The sequence below is a fragment of the Plenodomus lingam genome (genome assembly GCF_022343315.1).
Source record: "Plenodomus lingam strain CAN1 chromosome Unknown contig_17, whole genome shotgun sequence".
Taxonomy (NCBI): Eukaryota; Fungi; Ascomycota; class Dothideomycetes; order Pleosporales; family Leptosphaeriaceae; genus Plenodomus; species Plenodomus lingam.
In genome coordinates this window covers 1345241-1368941 of record NW_027093934.1, presented here as the reverse complement: position 1 = coordinate 1368941, position 23701 = coordinate 1345241, and the positions used below count along the sequence as shown (strand labels likewise).

At 50.6% G+C, this 23701-nt stretch overlaps 10 protein-coding genes across 10 annotated transcripts; 4 read left to right on the top strand and 6 right to left on the bottom strand.

The window, feature by feature from the left end:
- Positions 1–574: 574 nt before the first annotated feature.
- On the top strand, positions 575–1132 carry IAQ61_003489 (uncharacterized protein; the record flags this gene model as incomplete). The annotated part of the gene is made up of 1 exon (XM_003845113.2): positions 575–1132. The coding sequence occupies one exon, from the start codon at positions 575–577 to the stop codon at positions 1130–1132; it is 558 nt and encodes a 185-aa protein (XP_003845161.2).
- Positions 1133–2323: 1191 nt separating this feature from the next.
- IAQ61_003488 (uncharacterized protein) lies at positions 2324–4824 on the bottom strand (the record flags this gene model as incomplete). The annotated part of the gene is made up of 5 exons (XM_066095988.1): positions 2324–2975; positions 3029–3444; positions 3495–3747; positions 3804–4635; positions 4683–4824. 5 exons carry the CDS (start codon positions 4822–4824, stop codon positions 2492–2494), a joined length of 2127 nt encoding a protein of 708 aa, XP_065954233.1. The 3' UTR covers positions 2324–2491.
- Positions 4825–6042: 1218 nt separating this feature from the next.
- Positions 6043–7791, bottom strand: IAQ61_003487 (uncharacterized protein; the record flags this gene model as incomplete). Its single annotated transcript, XM_003845111.1, has 1 exon — positions 6043–7791. One exon carries the CDS (start codon positions 7789–7791, stop codon positions 6043–6045), a length of 1749 nt encoding a protein of 582 aa, XP_003845159.1.
- Positions 7792–7873: 82 nt separating this feature from the next.
- Positions 7874–9052, top strand: IAQ61_003486 (uncharacterized protein; the record flags this gene model as incomplete). The annotated part of the gene is made up of 5 exons (XM_066095987.1): positions 7874–8057; positions 8110–8233; positions 8265–8533; positions 8591–8817; positions 8891–9052. Coding segments are annotated over 5 exons (966 nt in total), but the record flags the coding sequence as incomplete, so codon positions are not given.
- An 888-nt stretch (positions 9053–9940) lies between these two features.
- On the top strand, positions 9941–10330 carry IAQ61_003485 (uncharacterized protein; the record flags this gene model as incomplete). Its single annotated transcript, XM_003845109.2, has 1 exon — positions 9941–10330. The coding sequence occupies one exon, from the start codon at positions 9941–9943 to the stop codon at positions 10328–10330; it is 390 nt and encodes a 129-aa protein (XP_003845157.2).
- A 606-nt stretch (positions 10331–10936) lies between these two features.
- On the top strand, positions 10937–13045 carry IAQ61_003484 (uncharacterized protein; the record flags this gene model as incomplete). The annotated part of the gene is made up of 2 exons (XM_066095986.1): positions 10937–10960; positions 11462–13045. 2 exons carry the CDS (start codon positions 10937–10939, stop codon positions 13043–13045), a joined length of 1608 nt encoding a protein of 535 aa, XP_065954231.1.
- A 375-nt stretch (positions 13046–13420) lies between these two features.
- IAQ61_003483 (uncharacterized protein) lies at positions 13421–17329 on the bottom strand (the record flags this gene model as incomplete). The annotated part of the gene is made up of 1 exon (XM_066095985.1): positions 13421–17329. The coding sequence occupies one exon, from the start codon at positions 17327–17329 to the stop codon at positions 13421–13423; it is 3909 nt and encodes a 1302-aa protein (XP_065954230.1).
- Positions 17330–18626: 1297 nt separating this feature from the next.
- Positions 18627–20157, bottom strand: IAQ61_003482 (uncharacterized protein; the record flags this gene model as incomplete). The annotated part of the gene is made up of 2 exons (XM_066095984.1): positions 18627–19803; positions 19856–20157. The coding sequence occupies 2 exons, from the start codon at positions 20155–20157 to the stop codon at positions 18627–18629; spliced, it is 1479 nt and encodes a 492-aa protein (XP_065954229.1).
- A 46-nt stretch (positions 20158–20203) lies between these two features.
- Positions 20204–20621, bottom strand: IAQ61_003481 (uncharacterized protein; the record flags this gene model as incomplete). The annotated part of the gene is made up of 2 exons (XM_066095983.1): positions 20204–20329; positions 20403–20621. The coding sequence occupies 2 exons, from the start codon at positions 20619–20621 to the stop codon at positions 20204–20206; spliced, it is 345 nt and encodes a 114-aa protein (XP_065954228.1).
- Positions 20622–20970: 349 nt separating this feature from the next.
- IAQ61_003480 (uncharacterized protein) lies at positions 20971–23643 on the bottom strand. Its single transcript, XM_003845105.2, has 2 exons — positions 22995–23643; positions 20971–22942 (listed from the first exon to the last, which is right to left on the bottom strand). The coding sequence occupies exons 1-2, from the start codon at positions 23484–23486 to the stop codon at positions 21590–21592; spliced, it is 1845 nt and encodes a 614-aa protein (XP_003845153.1). The 5' UTR covers positions 23487–23643; the 3' UTR covers positions 20971–21589.
- Positions 23644–23701: the final 58 nt, after the last annotated feature.

Below are 23701 nucleotides of genomic sequence, written 5' to 3'. Positions count from 1 at the left end.
GGATATCAAGGACTAACTAAGGCTGCCCCTGACAGTAAGACAAGATAGTAGAGGCACTGAGGGGTAACAAACGTTGTACCGCGTAAGACAGGCTAAAAGATAGTAGTAGCAATATCAAGAGGTGTCACTAAAGACATAAGGTACAGCGTTTGAAGGTAGGGTCAGTGCTTCAAGAACCTTTAAATTCCAAGCCAGATCGCACGCATCACAGTTTCGCAGGTACGACCAAAAGACAGAGCAAATGATTGGATAGAATGACAATCCATAGCACGGTCATTGATTGAATCGAAAGTATAATGAGACTCTATAGTCTCTTAGTCACATGTTGCCCATGCCTCTTGGAAATCTAGCCGCGAGTTCGGCCTCGCTCAATACGAGGGCAGGGCCAGTGCCGCCTTCAACCACCTCTCGATGCCTTTCCGCAGTATCGATTGCATCCTGTTCAATAGTCTCGATGGGCCGGGTGAGTCAAATTATTCCAGCATTATGAAGCGCCAGTATAGCGTCCTTATTAACCCACACTCTGCACGTGAAAGCTTCATGTGAATTGGCTGATGGCTGGCCACTTGCTGGGATGTTCGCTAAAGTGGTCTTGAGTTGCTCCCAATTATCGGTATTGGCGACGGATCAGCAAGTAAGAGCAGTCGCACAAGACCTCAAAGAATATATTGCTGAACTCCGACAAATTCCCAGAACAGTCAAATCGGAGTATCAGATATGTAATGCGTTGGGCGGTGGCATATTGGATTGGCGAATTGGCGATTCACAACGCGAAGAGCTGCGATTCCGGGATGAGACTGAATTCAATTCAAAGCTGACATATGACCTGCCTTTTACCACAGAGGCATGGGACACGATAATGAAATCTTATGGTGTCAAACATGATATTGTTTTCACGCATGTTGATCTCAATATGAGGAATATTCTCGTGGATGAGAACATGAGATTATCGGGTATCGTCGATTGGGAATGTGCAGGTTGGTATCCTGAGTACTGGGAATACACGAAGGGGCATTTCGGAGTGCGAGTCCATGTCCGGTGGATCGCAGACGTCATTGAACAGGCTTTCACTCAATATCCAGATGAGTTGGAGGCAGGCGTTATGCTTGCCAGCATGGCTCCCTTATGGTAGACCTAAACTTGTTCTTAGATGTCATTGCTTGTGGTGTCACTAGATGTTTTTTTTTGAGATGCAGAAATACATAACCTGTTTTCATTTAAATTTATGCACCATTCCCAGGCTATTGGTAGCGCATATGTATCAGCGGATAGCTCTTATTCACTCATTGCTCATTCCTCTTTAAAACAGCAAAGCAGGTGGAAATTGACGAAGCAGAATCATTACGTTGAAACGAGCAGTAGCAATCGTCTCTACGCCTCTAATCCTTTCAAGGTTATACAAAGAAGATTAGTATACTGCATGCTTATGGCAGCGCAGCGTCATTATACAAATATGCCAATTAACAATGTCGCTTCATCACATGAAGAATACTGGTAATAATGCATCAGCTTTCCGGCAAAACGTGTAATATGCATCCTCTATAAAAAGTACAAACTCGAATAACTGTGATAGTCAACCAACATGTAGAAACACTTTATCTGCAGTATGTATTATCCATATCTAATCAAAGCAGCACTGTGATATATATATATATTCACGGCAAGAAAGTCTATCATCAGCTCCATTTGCAGGAATCTAATGCTCCTCAAACGTGATATACAATTACAATGTTCCTAAATCTGCTTAACATTCTATGGCAACCGACCTACAAGCATTAATACGACATTGACTGATAAGAATGTTAAGCCATGGGGAATCTAGCTTGTTTGAAGACATTTGAATCATCTAGAATAACCATAGTCAATTTCGGACGTTGCTTTTTTGGCAGTGCTAGACTATCAAGTTCATCCTACATGTAACCAATTTTTGAAGACCACAAAGCATGCTGTAGTGCTCTATACCACTGAATGTCCTGCGAATGTTCCAAGGCTATTATATCGGACTGACCGAGTTACTTAATGGCTGTATTGATAGTATCGGCCGACTGCAATGATAAATATGCAGAGATGTAACTTCCTCTGCTTCCTCATCCCTCCTCCAACACGTACAAACATAGCACACGTTTTACTAATCTTGCACCCTTGATGAGGTTTCCTCTCGAGTCGCGCTCCGAACCATTATGCTGTGGGCGAATAATGGGGGAGAACGAAGTGAGTGCAATGAAACGATGGTTGAGAAGAACTTGTGAGTAAGCCATGCATTTAATAAGACGATATGATTCTCAACTATTACATGAACTTCTATTGCCTACTTAAGGGTGCAGCAAAATATGTACTAGCTTTATGCACAATCTCCAGTAATAGCTGCGAGCTGTGGCAATGGGTGTTGCTGCATCATTGTTGATAATGATTGTGGAGCAGGAGAAGTCAACATCGGAGTCGCTGATCCTGAGGCTCGATAGTATATGGAAATGCGCCCTAGGGAGAATTGTCACAAGACAGATTTTGCTTTATTGGGATCCATATGGATGGGGGATGGGGACGCTCGAGACTGAGCAGGCTGGGATGGACTGGAAGAATTCGGGACGGTAGTTGTTCGCATGGACGAGAGTGTAATACCTTGAGATCGGCCGTTGCACAGGAGCGGATACTCGACTGAAGTTACAGTCATTGATGAAGCACTTGTGTAAATACGTGCCTTTGTGCCAGACTGCAAAGGTAATTCTGTCAGAATTTCTTTTTCCCTGGTCAATGGAATATCGCGCTTGAGGTTTGACCATGTGCCCTGTCCCTCAGCTTCGTAGGCTCGACGCTGCAGTTGCAGAACACCGTCCTGGATCCAACGATCGATCCGAGGGCTAAACATGGTTCTGAAGCTGTCCAGAAAGACGAGTACTTTGAGGAGTGTGATGTCCAGTATAGCGAAGATTGCAGAAACAGTGATTACGAAAACCATGCCGAAGACGTTGATGTTGCTTGTACTGGATCAGCTTGGATGACTTCAACACTTCTTCGGGATTGTACATACACGAATCCACCTTGCTTACGCATCTTTAGGCAGCCGCACAACTTCTTGTCTCCAGGAGTGGTAGGCGCAACTACCCATTCAGCCATATCCGGGTTACGGATTCCATGGCCGATGGCGTAGTCAGCTACTGAAACTTGCGAGGCGGCCCACACATAAGACTCCATTCCCTCGACTTCATCAACCCACTGGTCCGACGGAACATCTACAAACATATTCCCACCATATCTGATTTTCTGTGAAGCCCGAAGTTGAGTGACATCATGCATATCCGTCGCTGCACTGGTCCTCGTCAACAAGTCTAGGACAGACTGTTGCAACAGGCTTGCCTCTTCCCATTCCGGCAACTTACGGCTGATGGGCAGTGCGTCTAGCTTGGAGCATGTAAGGCCTGAAGCTGTTGCAAAACAGAATTGATGCTTATCTGTCAGCTGGCGCTCTGCTTGGTCCCGTATGGATGATGAAATACCTGAACGGCGCAGCCCAGCACTCTAACTGGACTATCTGGATGATATACTGTTGCATCTGCTGCTCTTGTCGGGTCATACACGATGACCTGTTTGTGCGCAGAGAACCATGGGTCATCTACGGGCCTTACATATTTAACTGATGCGATCAGGAACACAAGCAGCAAGTCTGCATCGTCTCGGTGCATGCTTTCCAGTGGCACGATTGATTGATGGTTTCCCTGCCGCTCCCAGTCGAGACGAAAAACATTAGCACTGCAAAATTAGCACACTTGTACCAGGCTTGTGCCGATCAAACGGAGTGAACCTACACTACATTAAAGCCCGAAGAAAGATTTGTACTTAGTAGACTAACACCCCTTGTGTAGTTCACAGACTCGACCGAACTGTACCGCTCCCCATAATAAAGAAGCATGGCTTGTTCACCAGGGTAAGCATCCCGACCTAAAAAGTTCGTAGGAACATCATCAGTGTCTACGAGTTCCGTGTGGCCAGCTAGCGGCAGTACTGAGCACGTCGTTCTCTTGCGGTAGCTGACGTGATCAGATTTGGGGAGATTCAATCCATAGGTAGTGCCAACGTCCAGGAGGCCGGAATCAAGCGCAACCGCGGGCAAATCTTTGTCATTGTTTTCAACGCACATTGTCTCATTGAAGGGGCAATGGACTCTTTCAGTCTTAAACGATATCCTTGGATGAACATAAGCCTTACACCTTGCTGAAGGTGTAGATTGACGACGATAACACTCTTCAGCATATGGTGTGGAGACCGATGATAGGGCGGTTGTGCTGTCCCGCCTTGCCTCGAGCGTCATTGTGTCGTTGAGATGACCGCATGATGGACTTCGAACAAGTACCTCCAAGTCAGAGGTATTCATCACAAAAGAAGTTGAGATACTAGCCGCGATGAATCCTACCGTGCAAGAAGTGGCCAGCAAGAATTGGGAGATGGACCGTGATAGAACTCTGTCATTTTTTCGCCGCCAAAACCACCATAGCTTGGTAGACTCGGCCATCAATGAGCTTGGGGGAGGTAGTGTCCGCAATATGGCTTGCTGCTGGTAGAAAAGACCGTCAGAGGGTTGGCCGTTTGCCCTGAGTTGGTGGTGGCCGAACAATAAGAGGCTCCATAAATGCGAAGTCCCTGCTGACATTAGAGAATAGTTTAGCGCAGGGAAGCAAATAAAATACCGACAGTCGACATCACAGCCAACATTGCGATTATAATCATTCCAGTGGTGCTATCAGTGGTGATTGTCTTGCCCATGATGTTTCCTTGATCAAGGTTTGTCCACAACCCCCGCTTTACAAATTGACCGTCTACTTCCGACATGACTACTCAGATATGCTGGGAACTTGGTGAAGCCTACAATTGTGTCTTTTGTCCTTGGAGGTGATGAAGATAAGAAAGGCTGATCATCAAGGGATTTCACGTTCCAACATCCACCGATTCCCTGGTCAAAATATAACGGCGATTTCCCAATGTGCAAACTTGTCTTAATTATGAGGTAGAAAGAAGGAAGAACTTGATGGACTGATAGGTATAATGCATATGCAGTGATAGCATACGCTAGTCGGGAGGACGCATAGCATGCTGACGGGCTGTAACCTTGTCAAACAGATGCAGTACAGCAGCTTTCACTGGGAGCTCCTTCAACCCCGGGCCCCAGGCCCCGGGGAATTACCCGGGGAATCATGGAATTTCGCCCCCAGTAGAGACGTGGCGGTATACTGACGGATCTAATCATTGACAATAGCGATAACAGTAGCGGCAGGATGCAGCATGAGAGATAGGCAGTGTCAGCGGTGCCAGTATGAAAGCAATCAGCTGCAGCTTGGCAGTTAGAGAGGGGTCCACGCGAATCAAAGCTGTGTGCTAGAGGGCCAAGAAGGATTCCAAGTCTGCAGCGCGCTCAATAACCCCGAAGAGCCCAACGAGCAAGGCGTTCCACAATTTGCGCAATGCGAACAACCTTGAAGTGGCTGTTTCAGCCTCGCGCAACCAGTAGATGTGTATAATCAAGCCAGCATTTGGCCAGATCGAGATCAAACCTGTGTAGGATCGCTCACATACTATAATAACGGCCTGTCACAGTCAGCAATAGGAGCTTTAGGATATCCTTGCTTTCTAGCGGCTCTGGGCAGCTATTTAACAGGCTCCGCGGAAGATTGGATTGGCAAGGCTGAGACCCCAATACGCTTAAAATAGATTCTTTCCGCGTAATTGGGATAACAGTTGGGTGGTGCTGATCGGACGACTTTGTCGAAGGCTATGCTACGCTAGATGACGAGAGCGGCTCAATTTCGACGAAGGTGTGCCCATATCAATTTTCAACTCAGACCACCTCTCTTGATATTGTATCAGATAGATCTGGATTTCTAGGGAGAGACTGGAGCCCACTAGCACCAACATTGCGGAGAGGGGGTTAGCAGAGTCAACGCAGAAGGGGAGTCAGCTAGGCAAAAGAACCAAGGCACACCTCCTGATAGACTTCCAGCATCTTCATTCGTAGTTTGAACAGCAATGCAATAGATGTGATGCCAAGTGAGTTCAAGTCTTGGGCTTCTTCCGCACGAGGCCTGTGGAAAGTGTGTTGATGGTGTTCGTCTCGCCGACATTAACAGGTTCGATTTTCGCCTTCTTTCTCACTAGGCCTTCTCCGAGGCTATTGGCTTTCGAAGGCTGAGCAGACACTGAACCCAAATCGACAGAGGACTGAGGCTTTCTCTTGTTCTTTACACCCATGACCATGGTGGGTGTGACACCAATTTCACTTGCACTTGAAGATCCCGTGGTTTCCTTCTCGCCAATGACCGTCCAACTCCAGTCCTCAATGCCTCCTAGCACTGCGATTTCCTCTTTCCACTTTTTTGTACTGCGTCCGACGGCGGTACGGTTGGCGAAGCTTTGCTGCAGCAAGACTTCGTGCGCGCGATCGTAAGTTTTCGGGCTGAAGCAAATGGTGCCTCGTGAGGAAGCGGGCCATTTGTAGTAGGGGCTCATGGACGGGGGTGATCTGCCACCCGATGCAGTAGAGGAGAGAAACGCAGTCGAGGTATTTAAGGAACTTGTCTTGATCTTTGGAAGGACGAGAGGTATGGGACCGTACTTGATTTTGTCATCTCTTCTTATTCTCCTTGGCTTCCGTTTCCTCGGACTGGGGATACCATCCTGCGATTCGATGTTTGAGAACGAGTGAGAGAGGGATTGCTGTGATGGCTCTTCTTCATCCTCTTCTGGTATCGATGGCTTCGCCGGATTGATGACGACCCAAATGAAGCCTACAATCCGTCCTGACGAGCACTCTTGGCGAAATGCCATGAACTCCCAAAATTGGTCTAGTGTCTTGACGCTCTTCCATTGCCCATTGCTTCGTGATGGTGTGCCGCCTTCAACGAGCATCGCATCCGTGCCTCGATCTGGCAGCTCTTCATCCAGCTCATCTAAGAAACGTGTCTTGGGATCGTCTGGAAAGTGGGGGATGAGACATCGAGGCGGAGCGGCAGGATGAGGGGCGATCTGTAGGAGTGGATGTGCGGCAGCCCATCTACGAGGTGTATTTGCAGGTGGTGCAGGTGTGTAGCGGAGTGTATCATACAGTTCAAAGCCTGGGACGACGAGGTAGCCCTTTGCTGTACATTCATTCTCGTGCGATCGTCTTTGTGCCTCAGGGCCACCTCCCGCAGCAAGGCGGTCCGTAAATGGTTTTTGCTCCCCTTCAGCCTTGTATTGCCAGACTATGGGGTCCAGGACCCTACACCACCATTTCACAAGGCCCCTGTCATCCAGCACATGCTTGCTCTTGTTCTTGATGCTTGCAGGGAACAGATACTGATCTTGGGCGCGAGCAAACAGCGAAATGACTAGCTTCTTGCCCTCTCTTTGCCGTTCTCTTGCTAGCCATGACACGAACGTCCCGCAAATGACTTTTAGAGGGGAACCAGATTGCGATCGCGGCAGCTGTAATTCCGACAAGGCGCCCGTGGAGTCGGCTTTGGAGACGAAAATGGTAGTGAGGTTGCGGGTAGTATAGACCAAGACCTCAATTGCGAGGATGAGAAGTTCTTCGGCTGTCTTTGAGTCGGAGCCGGAGCCATTTCCATCTTTTGGTGTTATCGAAGCCGCGAGGAAATGCGATTCGCGATATGTGCGCTCGGACTTGCCATGGGGTGGCGCCGAGAAGAGGGCGGAGGAGGTGGAGGGAGGAGTGGAATAGTGGTAGAAGCGGAATGGGACGTCTTTGGGCAACTGCTCAGCCAGAAGCTCCCTGAGCGACTCTGGGCTACCGCTATTCGCCATTAATTATGGCCCTCCAACAGCAACAACAACAACAAAAACAGAAAAGGTTGGACAAACAAGAGACGGACAGACATACGCGTAGTTGTTAGTCCCTCAATCCCTCGAGATGCGTGGAGCGCGTCTGGAGAAGACTAGTACGCTTCAGGACAAGCGCCAGTTCTTCGCCGCAACTTTTCGAGACCATGGGAACTTTGACTACTGGCAGATGAATTGCGCACACGAGACCTTCACCTTCGCCTTCGCCGTCACCCCTAACACCTTCACCCGTCCGTCACCATAATCGCCCCCATCTAGGTAGCCTCGCCTCTCCATTTACAGCACTACCCAATGGCCTCAAAACGGCCAATTCGTGTGTTGCTCTCGACTGCATCGTCACCTCTTCTCCGCCCCGCTCAATCGTCAACGAGAACGGCGGCCGTGGTGCGGACTTCGGCCTCCACATGTCCCTTCTCGTCCACCTCCACCTGCTCAAGTGCACCTGAATACGACACACAAGCCGAAAACCGTCCAAGATGGCAATACACACCAGCTCGCATGACTGCTCCCTTCCGAATACGGCCACAGGCCAGAGGGGGCGTGTTCCAAGTCAATGAGGACCCAAGGAGACTCGACGATGCCTATACACGCATGCTGGGACCGGGGGGCGACAAGGTGCTGGATGACGAGGTCAAGTGGCTGGCCGTCACACACAAGAGCTTCGACCATGGAAGGCGGGGGTTCAATGACCGGTTGGCATATCTTGGTACGCTGGTTGTGGGCATGGCAAACACCTGGGACCATGGCTAACCGTGTGCCACAGGACGGAGGATAGTAGAGCTGCAAACAGCCCAGGCTCTCATCAAATCACCACAAGAAACTCAATGGCCAAGGGACAGCAATGACATCCCCATGCCAGACGAATTCGGTCGGAAACCATACCTCCATCCCGCGCTCAACGGACTGCAAGGCCTAACGGATGAAGCTGAGAGTGTCGTGTTGAGCCAGAAGCGCTTATCGCAATTAGCAGAACGATATGGCCTGGACAAGGTCACGCGCTGGAAACCCAAGAGGGCAAGTCATGCCATCACATGTAAACCGGCGTCACAGCTAACAGCACTAGGCGGATAAACTTCAAGATTCAGGTATGGAAGCAGTCCTTATAACATCCTTGTATGCCATCGTTGGTGCCATTGCTCTCGAGCGTGGTGGTCAAGTCGCCAACAAGATCGTCCAGGAGAAGATTTTGGCCCCATTGGGCTTCTCCTTCTCCACCGAGACATGACCTTGATGTCCATCGCATCTGGCTATCTCTTACTGCCAAACCTGTATCATACTATAGAGAGCGGCAATTCACAATACCAAGACCAGCACAAAGCCAAGTTCTAGTCTCTATTTAATTATCTCCTTTGCTCTTGCGCCCTTCAACCCTCTTACGCTGTCCTAGCGACACTGCCTCAGTGTCTTAATCGTTCTCTGATTCTTCCACACTAGCACTGCATCAGCGATTTTAACCATATTTTCTATACCTTCGTTTACCATGTCATATGCCTTATCTTCCGAGGATGCCTCAGTGGCTTTCACTGTACAGCCAAACGCTCTCCTTTTGATGGTGAGGTTAAATGTGAAAGCGAATTAGACGAAATGCAAGAAAAATCGAAGGTGAGGAACTGCAAACGGTACTGGTCTATGCTGTCATGATTGGTTGTGATTTCGAGTAGGTAATCAGAGCGTTGGAGGTGTTGTGGTTGCGGGGCTCCTATCGGGGGGTATGAAGGGCAGCGTTTGGTATGAACTCAAGGCTATCTTGTGTCTTGTTGATCATGGCAGCCACTTGAACACGTCCCACTTGTCGCACAGAGGTCAAGTATCACTTGTACCGCTCAGTCTGTCTGTGCTGCTGTCGCTCCTGAATGACGTGTGTCACCAGGCGAAGAAGCAGAATCCCGAGGATTCATCGCGTGGACACACAAGGGCATTGTGCTTCGATAGAGTTTTATACAATTTACAGAAACAAACAAGTTCTGGACATTCGTCAACAGTCCGATTGCTGCTTTCGGCTCGTCATTGCTATCGACGATCTCAATCACCGGTCACTCTCACTTCGTCACGCGGCCGGTACCTGAACGCGCAACAATTGCAACAACCAGCCTTTACGAATACAACCGCCAATATGAATGGCCTCATCCGGTTCATCCTTCATTTGACGCCATACCTCTACGCTACATCGATATTCAATGTTAGTTCAGGTCTTCCCTCTGACAAGCTTGCGGCCGCCTTCGACAATACACGACTGACGAATTCCTACGATCCATCTGCTACATATCAAGGCACTGCAATCGTGGAAGTCTGGATTGGGGAAGAGCCAGTGAATGTGGGAGATGTTTGGGGGTCAGCGCTTTACCACACGGTTGAATCAGCTCTTCGCTCAATCTGCAACGACAATGACAATGGCCAATGCAGTGCTTCGAAAGGAGTGCAATATGCCTCTTTTGGAACCGCTTACCTAGCGGGTCGCAACCAAGTAAAGTCCAGTGAGCGAACCCAAAGTGAAGTCCCCTAACGTCACAGATCACTAACATCACAACAGCTTTGGCCAGTTTGACTGTCGAAGGCGCATCGTACAAAGACGCTCTGACCCGCAACATCCTCATTGCAATCATCGCGCGTACACTACAGGCTACCGTCCAAAATGAGGGGCAAAATTGCTATTGGGAGAACAACATTCGGTTTTGCAACGTCGGTAGCCTCATCCGCGTTAATATGCACGAGAACGGCGTGAAGAACTATTTGCATGTAAGATTGCACAGCGAACAGGCTGCCAAGGGAGGCTTTGCATGCTGCGATACACTGGGGAGCGTGGACAGCGGAGTGAATATGTTTGGTGCGCGTGTTGAGAGTGTGTACGGGAGATATTCAAGGGATGTGCGGTGCATCACTGAGGGCTTCAAGATGTGTGCGGGACGGGTGGCTGGAGATGGTTGAGTGTATGGAATCAAGTGTTTCTAGATATGATGTGAATGGAAGACTTGGTCCCCTCATGCAATTGACGAGGGCGCCTATTGCGCGTTATACGAGCACCTATACCTCATTTAAACATGTACCGGTAGTATGTTAAGCACGAATGAAGCTCAACATGATTGATTCGGCGAATTGATGTCAGCAAAACATGTTCAAGGCGCTGACTTCGGTCGTATCAGAGGCACGAGCTAGTGACAGTGGCAGTCTAATCTCGCAATCACACGGCCTACAATAAACACCGTACCTAAGCTCTCTCCTGGGCTTTTAGAGTTTCGTGTCAAGTGTTCAACATTGCGCTGCGGACTCCAGTGGTGTTGTGCCTTGGCAGACGTGCTTTCCCATCTTCCAAGGTTGCCGAACTCCGCAACCTCCGACTCGTCAGATTCGTCGAGCATCACTTCACACATTCACTCCCTTTACAGTCCAGCAACTTCGGCGCATGCTTGGTGCGTCCACCTCCGCAGCTGGGACTGATAATGTCTCCATGCTGCGTACCATTATTGCTACTGGCTGCTTCGTGTGGTTTGTCGTAGTCTGGTGTGTCTGCGCCATTGGCTTCACACAACTGTAAGTCCGCCAGCTCTGTCCCTATCGCAGTCTAGTCAGCTGATTGAGTCGCTCCAGATTCCGCTACTACTGGAGAAGGCCACAGCCGGCAATATGCATTACCCAGCTGGCTGCAGAGCAAGTTCCTCACGTCACCGTCATACGCCCTGTCAAGGGTCTCGATCCCCGCCTGTATGAGTGCCTCTCCGCCAGTCTCCGCCAGACCTATCCCAGAGGCAAGATCAACACTGTCTTCTGTGTACCCGCACGGTCTGATCCTGCGTTTCCTATTCTCGAGCGACTGTGCAAAGATTTCCCTGGCGCCAATGTTGAGATATTGGTTGAAGAGGAGGATCCACTGCTGCTCAAGGACCACAATGCGCTGGGGCCCAACCCCAAAATTCGGAATATGAGTCGCGCGTATCGAGAGGCAGTAGGCGATATTGTGTGGATATTGGATTGCAATGTCTGGGTCGGCAAGGGTGTTTGTGGTAGGCTGGTGGACTTGCTCTGTGGCTTCAGCGAAGACAAAAACGGGAAGGGCACGACAAAATATAAGTTTGTGCACCAAACACCTGTTGCCATAGACTTGGACTCACAGGATCTCTCACTCGAAGACCGCACAGAGCTGCTAGGAGGTCGACCAGAAGAAAGCGGTGCATCTGCGGCCAAGGCTCCCAGTGCACACGCAGAGGCACGCCAGAATTCCAGCAGCACCATCCAGAAACTCCTACAGCGGGGTGGAGGCCGTCTGGATGAAGCTTTCTTGTCATCCGCACATGCCAAATTCTACTTAGCCATCAACACAGTCGCTGTAGCACCCTGCATCATTGGAAAAAGCAACATGTTCAGGCGATCGCAGCTCAACTACATCACTTCTTCGAACCCGGAACGCGCACCGGGCATCGATTTTTTCTCCGACAATATCTGCGAAGATCACCTGATCGGCGATGCACTATGGAAACAGCCCCAAGCATTTGAGGAACCCAGTTACAAGCCCGCAAAGGGTGAAAAGAAGGAAAATTGGGGAAAGCACGCCATGCTCTTTGGCGACTTTTGCTTTCAACCCATTAGCCACACACCTGTCATGGCCTATCTTGACCGCCGCATCCGATGGCTGCGTGTGCGCAAGTTTACAGTCACATTGGCCACATTCGTCGAACCGGGCACGGAAAGTATCCTCTGTGGATTGTACGGCGCGTACGCCATGACTACCCTGCCTTACTTTGCAAGTCTAGGCATCAGTCCGACGTGGACTTCCTTCATTGCCATCTGGTTAGTCCATATGGCCATGTGGTGTCTGGTCGATTACATCTTATACCTCCTCCTGCACTCTGCAAAGACGGTCGAGCTAGACGCAGACACCCCGGATTTCATCCTACCCCAGCGCTCATCCTCCACGTACCACCGCACTGAAGTTTCGCAGCCCCCGCTGGGCGACAAGACGCCAAAGGATCCCAGCCTACTCGACGGCGCCAGGAGAAGCTTCTTGGAATTCTTCTTCGCCTGGCTGTGCAGAGAGGTGGCTGCGCTTCCTGTCTGGGTCATTGCGTTTTGGGGCGGTGTTACGGTCGAGTGGAGAGGTAGGAAGTTTTGGGTCGGTCTGGATATGAAGGTCCATGAGATATTGCCCGAGGGGGGGAAAGATGGCAGGGCAGATGCTGCGAGGAAGAAAGGGAGAGTGGAGGGGAAGAAGGATAAGAGTAGGTAGGGTGGTTTTGAGGAGGATAATTGTATAGGTAGATTGAGTCGGGGTGGGTTGGAGATGAGATATACCACTATGTGAAGGGAAATTTTAAACACTAAATAAAGTTGGAATTACACTCACGGTGATTGATACATTATTGTGTTTTACATCGTGCTTATTACTCATTACACACTAATAATATCCACCATATGCTATGCTATGCTATTCTATACTCTACTATGCAATCCTCTACACCGTACACTACATACACCAACCGCAAACCCCAAGACCTCTCTCTTCTCCATCCCACCCCACCACCACCACCACCACCCACACCAATTCACGAAGATCCACCCACACCCACAGCCATAACCACCTCGTCTCTCACACACACACACCCTAAAATCTCAAAAACCCATCACTATCGTACAAGCTCCCCGGCGTCCCCACCCCATTCCCCCCAGCGAGCATAACATGTCCCCCCGGACTCGTAATCTGAATCCGCACACCCGCCGCATGAGCATTGCCGCGCGCAGAGCTGCGCGTAGGGGACGTGGGTGTGCGAGTAGGTGTATCAGGGGCGCGTGTGGGACTCGATGGTGCACTGCTGTTGGGAGTGCTGGGAGTGCTATTTGCATTTGCAGTTCCGATGCCGAGGACGGTGCGTTTTCTGTATCTGCCGGCTCCGTGGGCTGGCGCTCTTGCTCCTAGTGGTGCTGCTCCTGGTGAGGTTGGGTTTGGGGTTGGTCTTGCTCCTTGTCTGGCGGTGGCGGCGGTGGCGGCTTGCTGTGTGGTTCCGGTTCCGCCGACGATGCCGTTGCGTCGTGCAGTGTTGCGTTTCTTCTTGCGTGTGGAGTGGGGACTTGGGTTTCCTTCGTTGTCGGTTGAGGAGTCCGGGGCGTTGAGGTCGTGGTGGATGAGGCCGCGTTGGTTAGGGATGTCGTCTTTTGCGACTTCGAAGTGGCGTTTGCGGTTGTGGCGCGGGGATTTGGGGTTGGGGTTTGGAGCGGGTTTTGGGGGGGTAGGGAGAAGGGGAGAGGATGTTTTGGGGTGGTAGGTTTGTGGGTGGGACTGGGACTGGGACTTGGATTGGGAGGGAGGAGGGGGGGTGGATGATGCCCAGAAGGCTTCTCCGTCTTCCCATATGCTGCTTGAATGGGCAGAGGGGGAGGATGGTGAGGCGCCAGAGGTTGTGTCTGCGGTGGCGGAGAGGTCTGGCTTGATGGTGGTGACAGAGTCGAGTGTGTGGTCTTCTCCCATTGTCGTCATTGTCGTTGCGTCAAGATCGAGGACGGTACAGCCTTCATCCCATTCCTGTTCATTGTCCTCTTCCTCTAGTAAATCGCCGACGAGACGGCGGCCTTCCGCTTCATCGAGCTCAACGGCCGATGAGTCGTCTAGTTCGTCGAGCCAGGATTCATCACCGGGGATGTGCACGCTGTCCTCACGGCCGAGGCGGAGATAGCGACGTTCGCCTCTTCCAGCTTTGGTGTCTTTTGCTTCGAGGGCATCAGAATTCATGCGTCGTAGCTGGACAATTGAGGTGCGTAGGGGACGTGGTGGAGAGTGGCGCGGTCCGCGGGGTGAAGGGTATAGTTTGGGTACGTCGGCGAAGTTTATAGATAGACCCTGTGGTTGGCTTTTGGGAAGTTCTGCGTGTGCTGGACGGGGTGAACAGGGATAGACGGGGCTGGGAAGCTCTATTGGTGAAACTCCGGGTGATGGCGAAGGCGAACGGGATGAGTAGCAAGACAGTGATAGTTCAGAGCAGTCATGCCCGATGGTTGGCGACTCATTGCTTGGGAAAGCAGCTTCGATAAGGGGTTCAAGCAATGACTGCGCTGATTGAGACGTTGCCGGTATCGCAATGCTAATGCGCTTGTTGACTGCATGAGTTCCAAAAATGCTGTCGTCCATGGCGGAGTACTCGCCGAACGCATCCTTGGTTATAATCGAAGGATCGATCGTCTCCGAATGCTCTTCGGGAATACACGTAGCATGTACCGGTACATCATACGCCGACCGATTCTGAAAGTTGAATCTCGGCGGTGACATAGTCTTGGGAGAGACCGGGGGTGAATCCTCGTTTCGTGGTGGCTCAACACCTCCAGTCTTGTTGGAGCATATCGACGACTCTTCGGGGATGGGAGCAAAAGCTGATTGATATGTACGAGAATTGGCATTAAGATTAGGCGGTGTTTGGTATATGCAGTTTGGTTGCTCAGGGTCGTACTCATCGATATTGATTATGCTGTTAGGCGACGACGGAGATCGATTGCGTTCAGGCGTCTGAACGCCAAACGGATACTGCTGTAGAAGCGGTGTATCTGGCATCCAGTTGCCACTAAAATCATGGTTGTTATAGATTATCGAGCTATATCGGAATGACGCATCATAATCAACCGGCTCGATGATAGAAGGTGTAGTTGGGAACCGTGAAAGGCTAAAGATGGAGCCATTGCTCAACCGCTTTTGCTCAGTTTCTGATAGTGGAGGCAGAATTTGGTCCGCTGGAAAAACAACGAACGATTGATCATATCCCACAAGCGGCAATGTTGGGGAGGTAGTCGTCAAGGTCGCCTTGATTGATGTTGCTGTAAACTTAAGATCTGGGGAGAATGTGGAAGATGTGGGTGGGGTTGGAAGAGCACGTTTGGCATCCGGATCAAGTCCCAGACCATCGGATCCATCTGCAGCGCCGCCTCCTGTGGAACCATCCTGGGGACTGTTCTGCCACGCCTGACTAAATACCCTGCTAGGAGGTCCGTGGATGGTAGGGACGAGAGAGATGCGTACGCTATTCTTCCTCCCATGTCCCTTACGAGCACTTGGGCTTCCCTTCAAGTTCGACGGCTTAGCACAAGCTGGCAAGATTGGGGTAGGGTCCCATTGGAAGGGATTTCCGCCGCTGCTTCGAGAAGAGGTCTGAGAATGCTGACGCTTCGGCGATCTCATCCCAGTTACCATTCTCGAACTGTTAGGGTTCTGATTCTGATCCTGTCGCTCAGGCGAGCCAGCAGATGAGACCAGCGTCTTAGACCTGCGCTTTGGGTTGGAAGAATTTCGCGTTTGAGGAGAGTCGGTGGAACCTTGCCGCGTATTGTTGATGCTTTTAGGTCTCCCAGGCCCTGCAGCACCCGGTAATTGGATGTTCAATTCCTCCATAAGTGTGCTCCTGTGATCCGCTTGCCCTCGTTGCCTCTCTACTGAAGGGGCTCTGGCCGTCGTGTTCGCTTCATTTGGGTACCGCCCACCCAAGACCTTTGTACGCAGATCTAGTGTGTCCCTAATGTTTTTGCCGCCCGCAAATGCCGAGCCCTTGGTATTTGGCTTCGTGATCTTCTGTCCTCGAAATTTGGCAGGTGGAGGAGCAGCTGGGCTATTGCGTGGGCCAAGGATGGTACTGTCTGCAGATCCGAAGCTAGAAACAGATAACTTTGAAGGAGCACGGTGTAGCTGACTGTAATCCTTGGTCATGTTCTTTAGACGCGACACCTCCAGTGGTAGTGGTGGCAGAATCACGTCAGGCACTACCCCCGATGTTTGACTGCAAAGACTGACAGATCTCGCTTTCAGATATGGTCTAGCCATTTGGTTGGTCGATACCTCGACAACAGACTGGGCCCTATGCAACCGTTTTTTGGCGTCAATGGGACCGCGTGTGGCTGCTCCTGGGGGGCCTAGAGCCTGATGTTGATGGCGAAATGCGGGATGATGTTGTAGTAACGACTGGCATGAGGAATTCGCGTACTCGCTCGACATTGCAATTGACTGCCCACTGGCATTCATATGGGCCGTGTTCAGCAGTAGTGGCGACGACTTCGGGCTCTCCATGACCGTTGACAGTCTCGAGACCTTCATTTTCTTCATTTGCATAGACTGACCACTCATACGACGTGTAGAAAAGGGCCAGGAAAGATGACTAGACCGTTTCATCGCATTGGTGGGCATGGGCGGTACGTAGTGTTCCGGAACTCCCCCTGAATCTGAAGACTGAAAGGTTTCCGTGGAAGGCAGCGTTCCCCATCCCGATGTCTTGTTGAACGGTAGAACAGTATTCCGCCTTAGTACCGCGCGTGGCCTCATGACCAAGTCTCCTGCCACCTCTCTCTGTGCCTGTGCAATTGAGACGCCTCGTTCGTCCAGATCCGCGATGAGTCGTTTATGGGCGCGGACTGCGCGTACCAGCAGGAAAACCAGGGCGCTGAGTAGACACAGCATGACAACACCGATGCCAGTGATGATAGCAGCGATCGCGGTGGTGCTCAATGGCGCAGCGCCCGCAGCGCGCTTACTTGAAGGTAACATGTCTGTGGAAGTTGTACATCCACGGTGGATTGCGAACTCGCGATGGCGTTTGTTTGCTGTATGATGGTCCGCAGCTGACAAAAGAGCGTTATCTAGGAATTAGTTCTATTCATCCAATGCAAGTCGCGATGACCTCGAGATTGTCGTCGCTGTATTATATCCTCCTCTTCTCCAGCTCTTTCCTCACGCAAAGTAATGAACGGCGCGGCGATATTCGCGGCGAAATCTTCAACAGTAGCATACACGCAGGGGGACATCGCGTGTAAACATACATTCTCGTGTATTGAAGCGATTAGTTGGGGTTGTCAAGGCAAGCCGAGAGGAATGTTGCAGAAAATATGAAGAACACAACAACAAACCTAAGGGGGCTTGAGAAAGGAATGTGATTCATCGAATCATTTGTAGCAAGACAGGACAAACAGGGAACACAGCCGCTTCAAATACATTGCATTGGACAATGTGACTGAAATATTGTGACAAAGCTGCAGGTGATCAGGACGATGCGTGCTGTTCCTAGCTCTTCCTTCCTAGGTCATCACAGTGAGGCTGTGGGGCTATTGTCCGACCTACAAATAAAGCCACAGCTTAATCATCGTCTTCAAATTCATAGTGATGAGTCTTGCTATGGCAATGGCTCACCAGAATCACATTGCATCTCTTGAGTAGACAAAGTCGCCTTCTGCGTCAGTGCGACAGGGCAATCGAGGGAGGTCAGCGACCACCCACATTCAAAGCATCATGAGACGCGAGCACTAGATATTGGGTTCTAACAACACCGTGGATCTCAATGTCTCAGCGTCAGTCTAAACCGCATCTCGATTTGTAAGTTTGTGCATCATCGCACTCTGTATCCAGCGAGCGCTACCTACAGGTGTTGCAGACTCTACGGTAGAGTCGCGTCATCCAGGGCGCATTTGGATTCTCGGTCCGTGAAACTGCTCGAATCGATTCTGATGCTCTTGAAATAGTGAGAAACACGATTTTGAGTCGCACAGCATTGCGTACTCTTCGTGAGAGACTGATGTGTTGGTGACTGCATCCGGAGGGAGGGTCCGATGAACGCGAAATTGACACGTCAGGGACAGAGCTTACCTAAGCCGGCCTCTCGCTCTACGGAAAGTCAACACAATATATGCATGTTAGTTATGAGAAAGCTGAAAAATATGGGCCGGCCTGTGCATAGACTCATGAACATTGCATCGCTGAGAATACCTAACATTCATCATGAACTGGAGTGGTTACGTTGCCGTCTCCGGGTATAAGAAAAAGAACGCCATAAAATGCAACGACAACCATGCTAAAGCCCGGGTTTGTTTCTTCTCCAGAATATTGCTTTCGCCGCGTTGACAGTCTTTGGCGGTGGGTCAAAGACGGGCGTTTCTTCAACATCGAATTGCTCCATCTTTTGCAGCTGATTCCTCTTCAACTCTCTCCTCAACTTCCGCTGGTCTTTTTTCCTCATCCACGTAATCCACATACAGTACATTGCGGCTACCATGGCCATGCCACCAATCACACCCCCGAGGACAGCACCAACCAAGCCTTGTCGCTCCCACGGCGACTGCCGTGGGCGAACGTATTCAGCTGGTGTGGACTTGGGACAAAATGTTTGCGGCATGACCACGTTGTTTTTCTGAACGGCTGGCGCGAGAAAAAAGTTGTTCGTCTCAAAGTCGGCCATGAGGTAGACTTGGCCAAGGAACGCTGAGCCCAGATAATAAGGAGCTGTAGACTGTTCGTCGCGTGACTGAATTGGTGTGATGTTCGATGCGTTCATAAGGACTTCTGGAGGAAAGGTGACGGTGAAGCCATCTTCGAGTACAATGGAAAGTGTGCCATTGAAGGCATTTTTTAGCTTCAGTGAGTTGTCACCCCAAGAGTTATCTGGCTCAGCACCTAGACGATCTATGAGGTTCTTGGTGATCTGGTAAGGAAGGGATAGTGGGAACTGTTCTGTTGTAATCTGGGCTTCAAAATTTTCCGGTCGTGAGTCCATGTCCGTGAAGGTGGTATGATCGAACAGCGATACGTTTGCGTTGTCTTTTGAACCGGTAATGACAATGTCCTTGATACGAACGCTCATTGGGTTCACATTGGCGAGATTCATTGGGTACTTGCGTGGCTCGCCTTTGAATCGTCCAGCATCGTATCCACCGAAAACATTGCTCCCATTCACAGCACCTCCAGCGCGGTCGAAGCCTTGTCCAATGTAAAGCGAGTACGTCTTCCCAGGAATAACCCCTTTGACAGCGAGGTCTCGGAGTAAGGTTGACGAAGATCCTATACCAACTCGGCCAGGTGTTATGGATCCCTCGTCTGCCACCATGACGGTATGATTCTCTACCGGGGTCTGAAAGGCGGGATCATTTTCGAAATAGTGTGTGTACAGTCGAAGTGTTTCTTGGCCGAAGAAGCCCGAAATTGGCACATTGCCTTCTTGATCTAATGACCTGAAGTCGTTGTCTTCTACGAAGCTATACGCCTGTAAGCGCTTGAAAATCTCTCCAGCTGAGCGAGTCCACTTACGATTTGGAGTCCTGGCTGTTGAAAAAACCCCCTGTGGACCTATCGCAATTCCTCAGTGTACTATTCTTACAGTAGTCCTGGGCTGCAAGCGACGTGTGATTCTGCGATAATGACGGCCATAGACTCTGGTTCTGTGCCGGTGTGGCTAGTCCAATGAAGGATCCGTACTGAAAAACAGGCGAATCATGAACGGCACGTTTGTGAATGTCGACGTAGACCCATTTGTCCTCTGAGCAGTTGAAGGCAACCGTCAACTGAATAAACAGCACAGTGGCAGAAAAAAAGAGACTGAGTGGCGGCATGATCGATGATTGCCCGCAATGTCGACTATGGCAAACTATGGGTTAATTAAGTGTCTACGAGTACACTATCGGCCTGCAAACCCGAACAAGAATCACGAAACGTCTCAAAGTGAAGACATAGCGGAGGCGACCCGGTGTCTTTGTAGGTCTCACTGATCTGTACCTCTAGACCCTAAGAGGAGTTTGCATAGGATTGGCCAGTCAGACCCGGAATTTCTATTCTTAAAAGGCGGGATTAGCCATACGGTAGTAGCCACGCCATGGCGCAGATAGATATGCCGACCAGAGCGCCAGCCTAGAGCCGCGAGGGATAGAAATTGCAGCTCGAGAGCGCCTGCTGATGGTGATGCGGGAGTACCGGAACCAGGGAATGGTGGACTTGGGCGCTTCGAAAGGAAGGGATGCTCCGGGACAAAAGATGTTCCAGCGCCGAGGGTAAGCCATGCTGGCATGGGATTGATCATTGCACGCGATTGGCGGCATGTTTGGAGAAAGCGTCGTACACTCGAGTACACTCGAGATATCCGGGCGTTTACAAGACGGGCTTGATTGGCTCGACAGCTTCGCCGAAACACCTACCGTACAAGCGCCCGGGGACTCAGGCCCTGCCTTAACGTGGATCTTCCGATAGGTACAATCCGGGGTGGCTATTCTTGAGCGTCAACAGCAGTCACCAGTGAATGCTCACACAATACATGCGCTGCATGTTGCAAACCCGCCAGGTATGTAAGTAAGCTCTAGGTTCTCGCCTTGTAGTAATGTCTCAAGCGGCCCCATTCCTATCCTGCTCCACGTCCAGATTTTCCTCGGCTTTTGAACATCATGTCTCCGCTGCAGCGCTGCTTGGCACGACCCGGCTGGCGTGCGGCATAGGTTGGGGGGTCATTTCTTCCAGCTGACTGTATGACTCCGGTTTGCTTGCTGATGAGACTGTGAACCGGAGGCGCAGACCGTACAACTTACCATGACATGATCCGGACTGCGGACAATCTCATAATGGTGTTAGCTCCCCACATTCTTGGTTCACAGCATGTAATCTGAGTCACAGTACCGGTAGTATTGCGTGGTGTTCAAAATTGGTACAAAAGTATGCGTCATCCTATGCAATTGGTCCACAGACACAACGCCCTGCGAGCATGCCGCGACGTTGACGACTGACCTTCATGATATAAACTTTGTGATCTCTGCTAACAGTACTTTACTCCTTCCAACGCCTGACGCTAAGAAGACGCTCAATAATGACGTTCGGATAAATCAAATAAAACATGCGTGAAATGCTGTCGCAGGCTCTGCGTGCACTGCAAGAAATCTATATGCTCGAGCCAAAAATCGGTTACAAGGATATAGAAAGAAACCGCCAACGACTGGCACGACAGCAAGTGTCCCCGAGAGTCGAGGGTTAAACAGAGAAATGGGATCCAAGTGATCATGCTCAAGTATTGATCAGCACCCATCGCTTCTCTTTCTCGGTGGGACCAACTCGTGCAGCGACAACACTCAAAGTGTTACTAATCGCGTCTTTCGGGAGTTTGGGAAACGCCTTCTTGAGTGCTTCGATCATACCGAGTTTGGTCAGGTCCTTGCCATCCACTTCCGCCTTGAACGCTGGGAGCTGTTCAGAAGGTACCATGCGCTTTGCTTTCGCCGGCTTGGCTGAACTGCCCGCTTGTGGTACCGAAGGAGTATTCAAGGTGTTGAGGAGGCCGTTCATGGTGCGCTGTGCCAGAGGCGCCCGAGGGGGATTCATGGGTCCATCACCAGTCGGTCCCTTGTTCGTTGTCGTTGCGGCTGATGTGAGCTGAGAAGGCTCAGGTGACCAGTATGAATCAGAGAAGGGATCAATTGAGACAACCTCTTGATCGAACAGGTATCCCATGGTGAAGTCTTTGAAGTCGGTACAGATGGCTCCTGATCCATCGTTCAGCTTCGAGACATGGTCTGAATCCTCCCAGCATAGGCCAGTGCTGACAGGAACAAGATCGCCACTGATGAGTCGTCGCTTCAGTTGAGCATCTTCATCATCATCCAAAAAGCCATCCATATCGTCCTCGATATCTTCGTCGCCATCATCTTCTCCGTCCGAATCGAGATCTTCACCTTCTTCTGGCTCCTCCCACTCGGCTTCAGAGTCGTAGTCATACTGTGTATCTTTGCGAACACGGGCGATGGGATTACGTGCCAGCCGACGCGCTTCTGCATCCCCGTAGTTTTTGGTATATGTGCCATAATATGGAGGGCGGACATCTTCTGAGAAGTGAATGTATTTCATTGGAATGTCCTTGAGCATGTCTAGGGGCTGTCGCGTACTTGTAGTCACGTCAGCGGTCAAGTTAATGGGACAATCAGACGAGGCGTTGACACAGTCAATGATCTCCGTTACTGTCGCAGTCTTGAACCCTCGGCGATGTCGTGATGGAAATAAGCAACGCAAAGTCTGCCATGTGATGGAGTCATTGGAGGTAGCTCCATTTGCAATCAAATTGTCAAGCCGACTCCGAGCAGCTTCTAACTTGGCAGGATTGTCTAGTAAACTGTTCTTGGAAGCCAGTATGGTATGCGCAGGTAAATTGAACGGGAGGAAATATCGATCGTAGTCTGACTGCGCATTTTTGATGCTACTCTTCTGTGGAGATGGGGGGAGCGAGTTAGTAACCGCTCCGGTTCGGTCTGGTAATAATGATACTGATTGTGCGAGGGGTTCATGGGTGGAGGCTACCGCTGCCTGTCTTCCACTGCTTCCAGAATCTTTTGGCTTTGCGAAGAAGGCGTTCAGCTTCATTTGAGACTGACATTGTGTTAGCAATCGCACAAGTGTGTTTCGATCCCAGCAGGCTTACTCGTTCTTTCCTAAGTCTCTCCTCTTCCTTTTGCTGCGCCTCCTCTTCTTTCTGCCTCCGTTTCTCATCTCGCTCTTGGGCTTTCTTTCGTCTCTCTTCTTCCTTTTGTGCCTTCTGTTCAGCCCGCAGTTTGTCCTCGGCCTCTTTCTGGGCTTTTTTCTCCGCCTTCAACTTGTCTTCGGCTTCCTTCTGTGCCTTCTTCTCGTCCCGTGCCTTGGCCTTGGCCTCCTTTTCCAGACGCTGTTCCTCCTTCTCTTGCGATGTGAGCCTGCGTCTTTTGGCTGACTGAGTGGGAGTCTGCAGTGTATTGGTACTAGCGGGGGCTGTCAAGGTGGGACCGCTGGTTTTTGGAGGCGAGGGTGTCTGGACTGAAAGAACAGATAACGGTGTGGATGTTTCTGATCTAATCGCCTTGACAGGTGTAGAGGGTTCGACATCTTCTTCCAGGGGACGCTTCTGAGCGATTGGCGCAGCTTGTGCTGGGTTTTCCATGATTGTGCTTTGGAGATGCAAACTCAATCAAATCGTCTGTCGAAACTGAAAACTGGATCAGGAGGGGGCAGGCACCCACTTTGCAATAGCGGAATTGCGTAGGAGCGGGATGATTGCGTGTTTGTTGGTGGTAGAAGCAGACGGTGGAGGAGACGCGTGTGGGGAAGTCGCGACGCGTATCTGGAAACGCGAATGCGCGCACTATTTCCAGAACC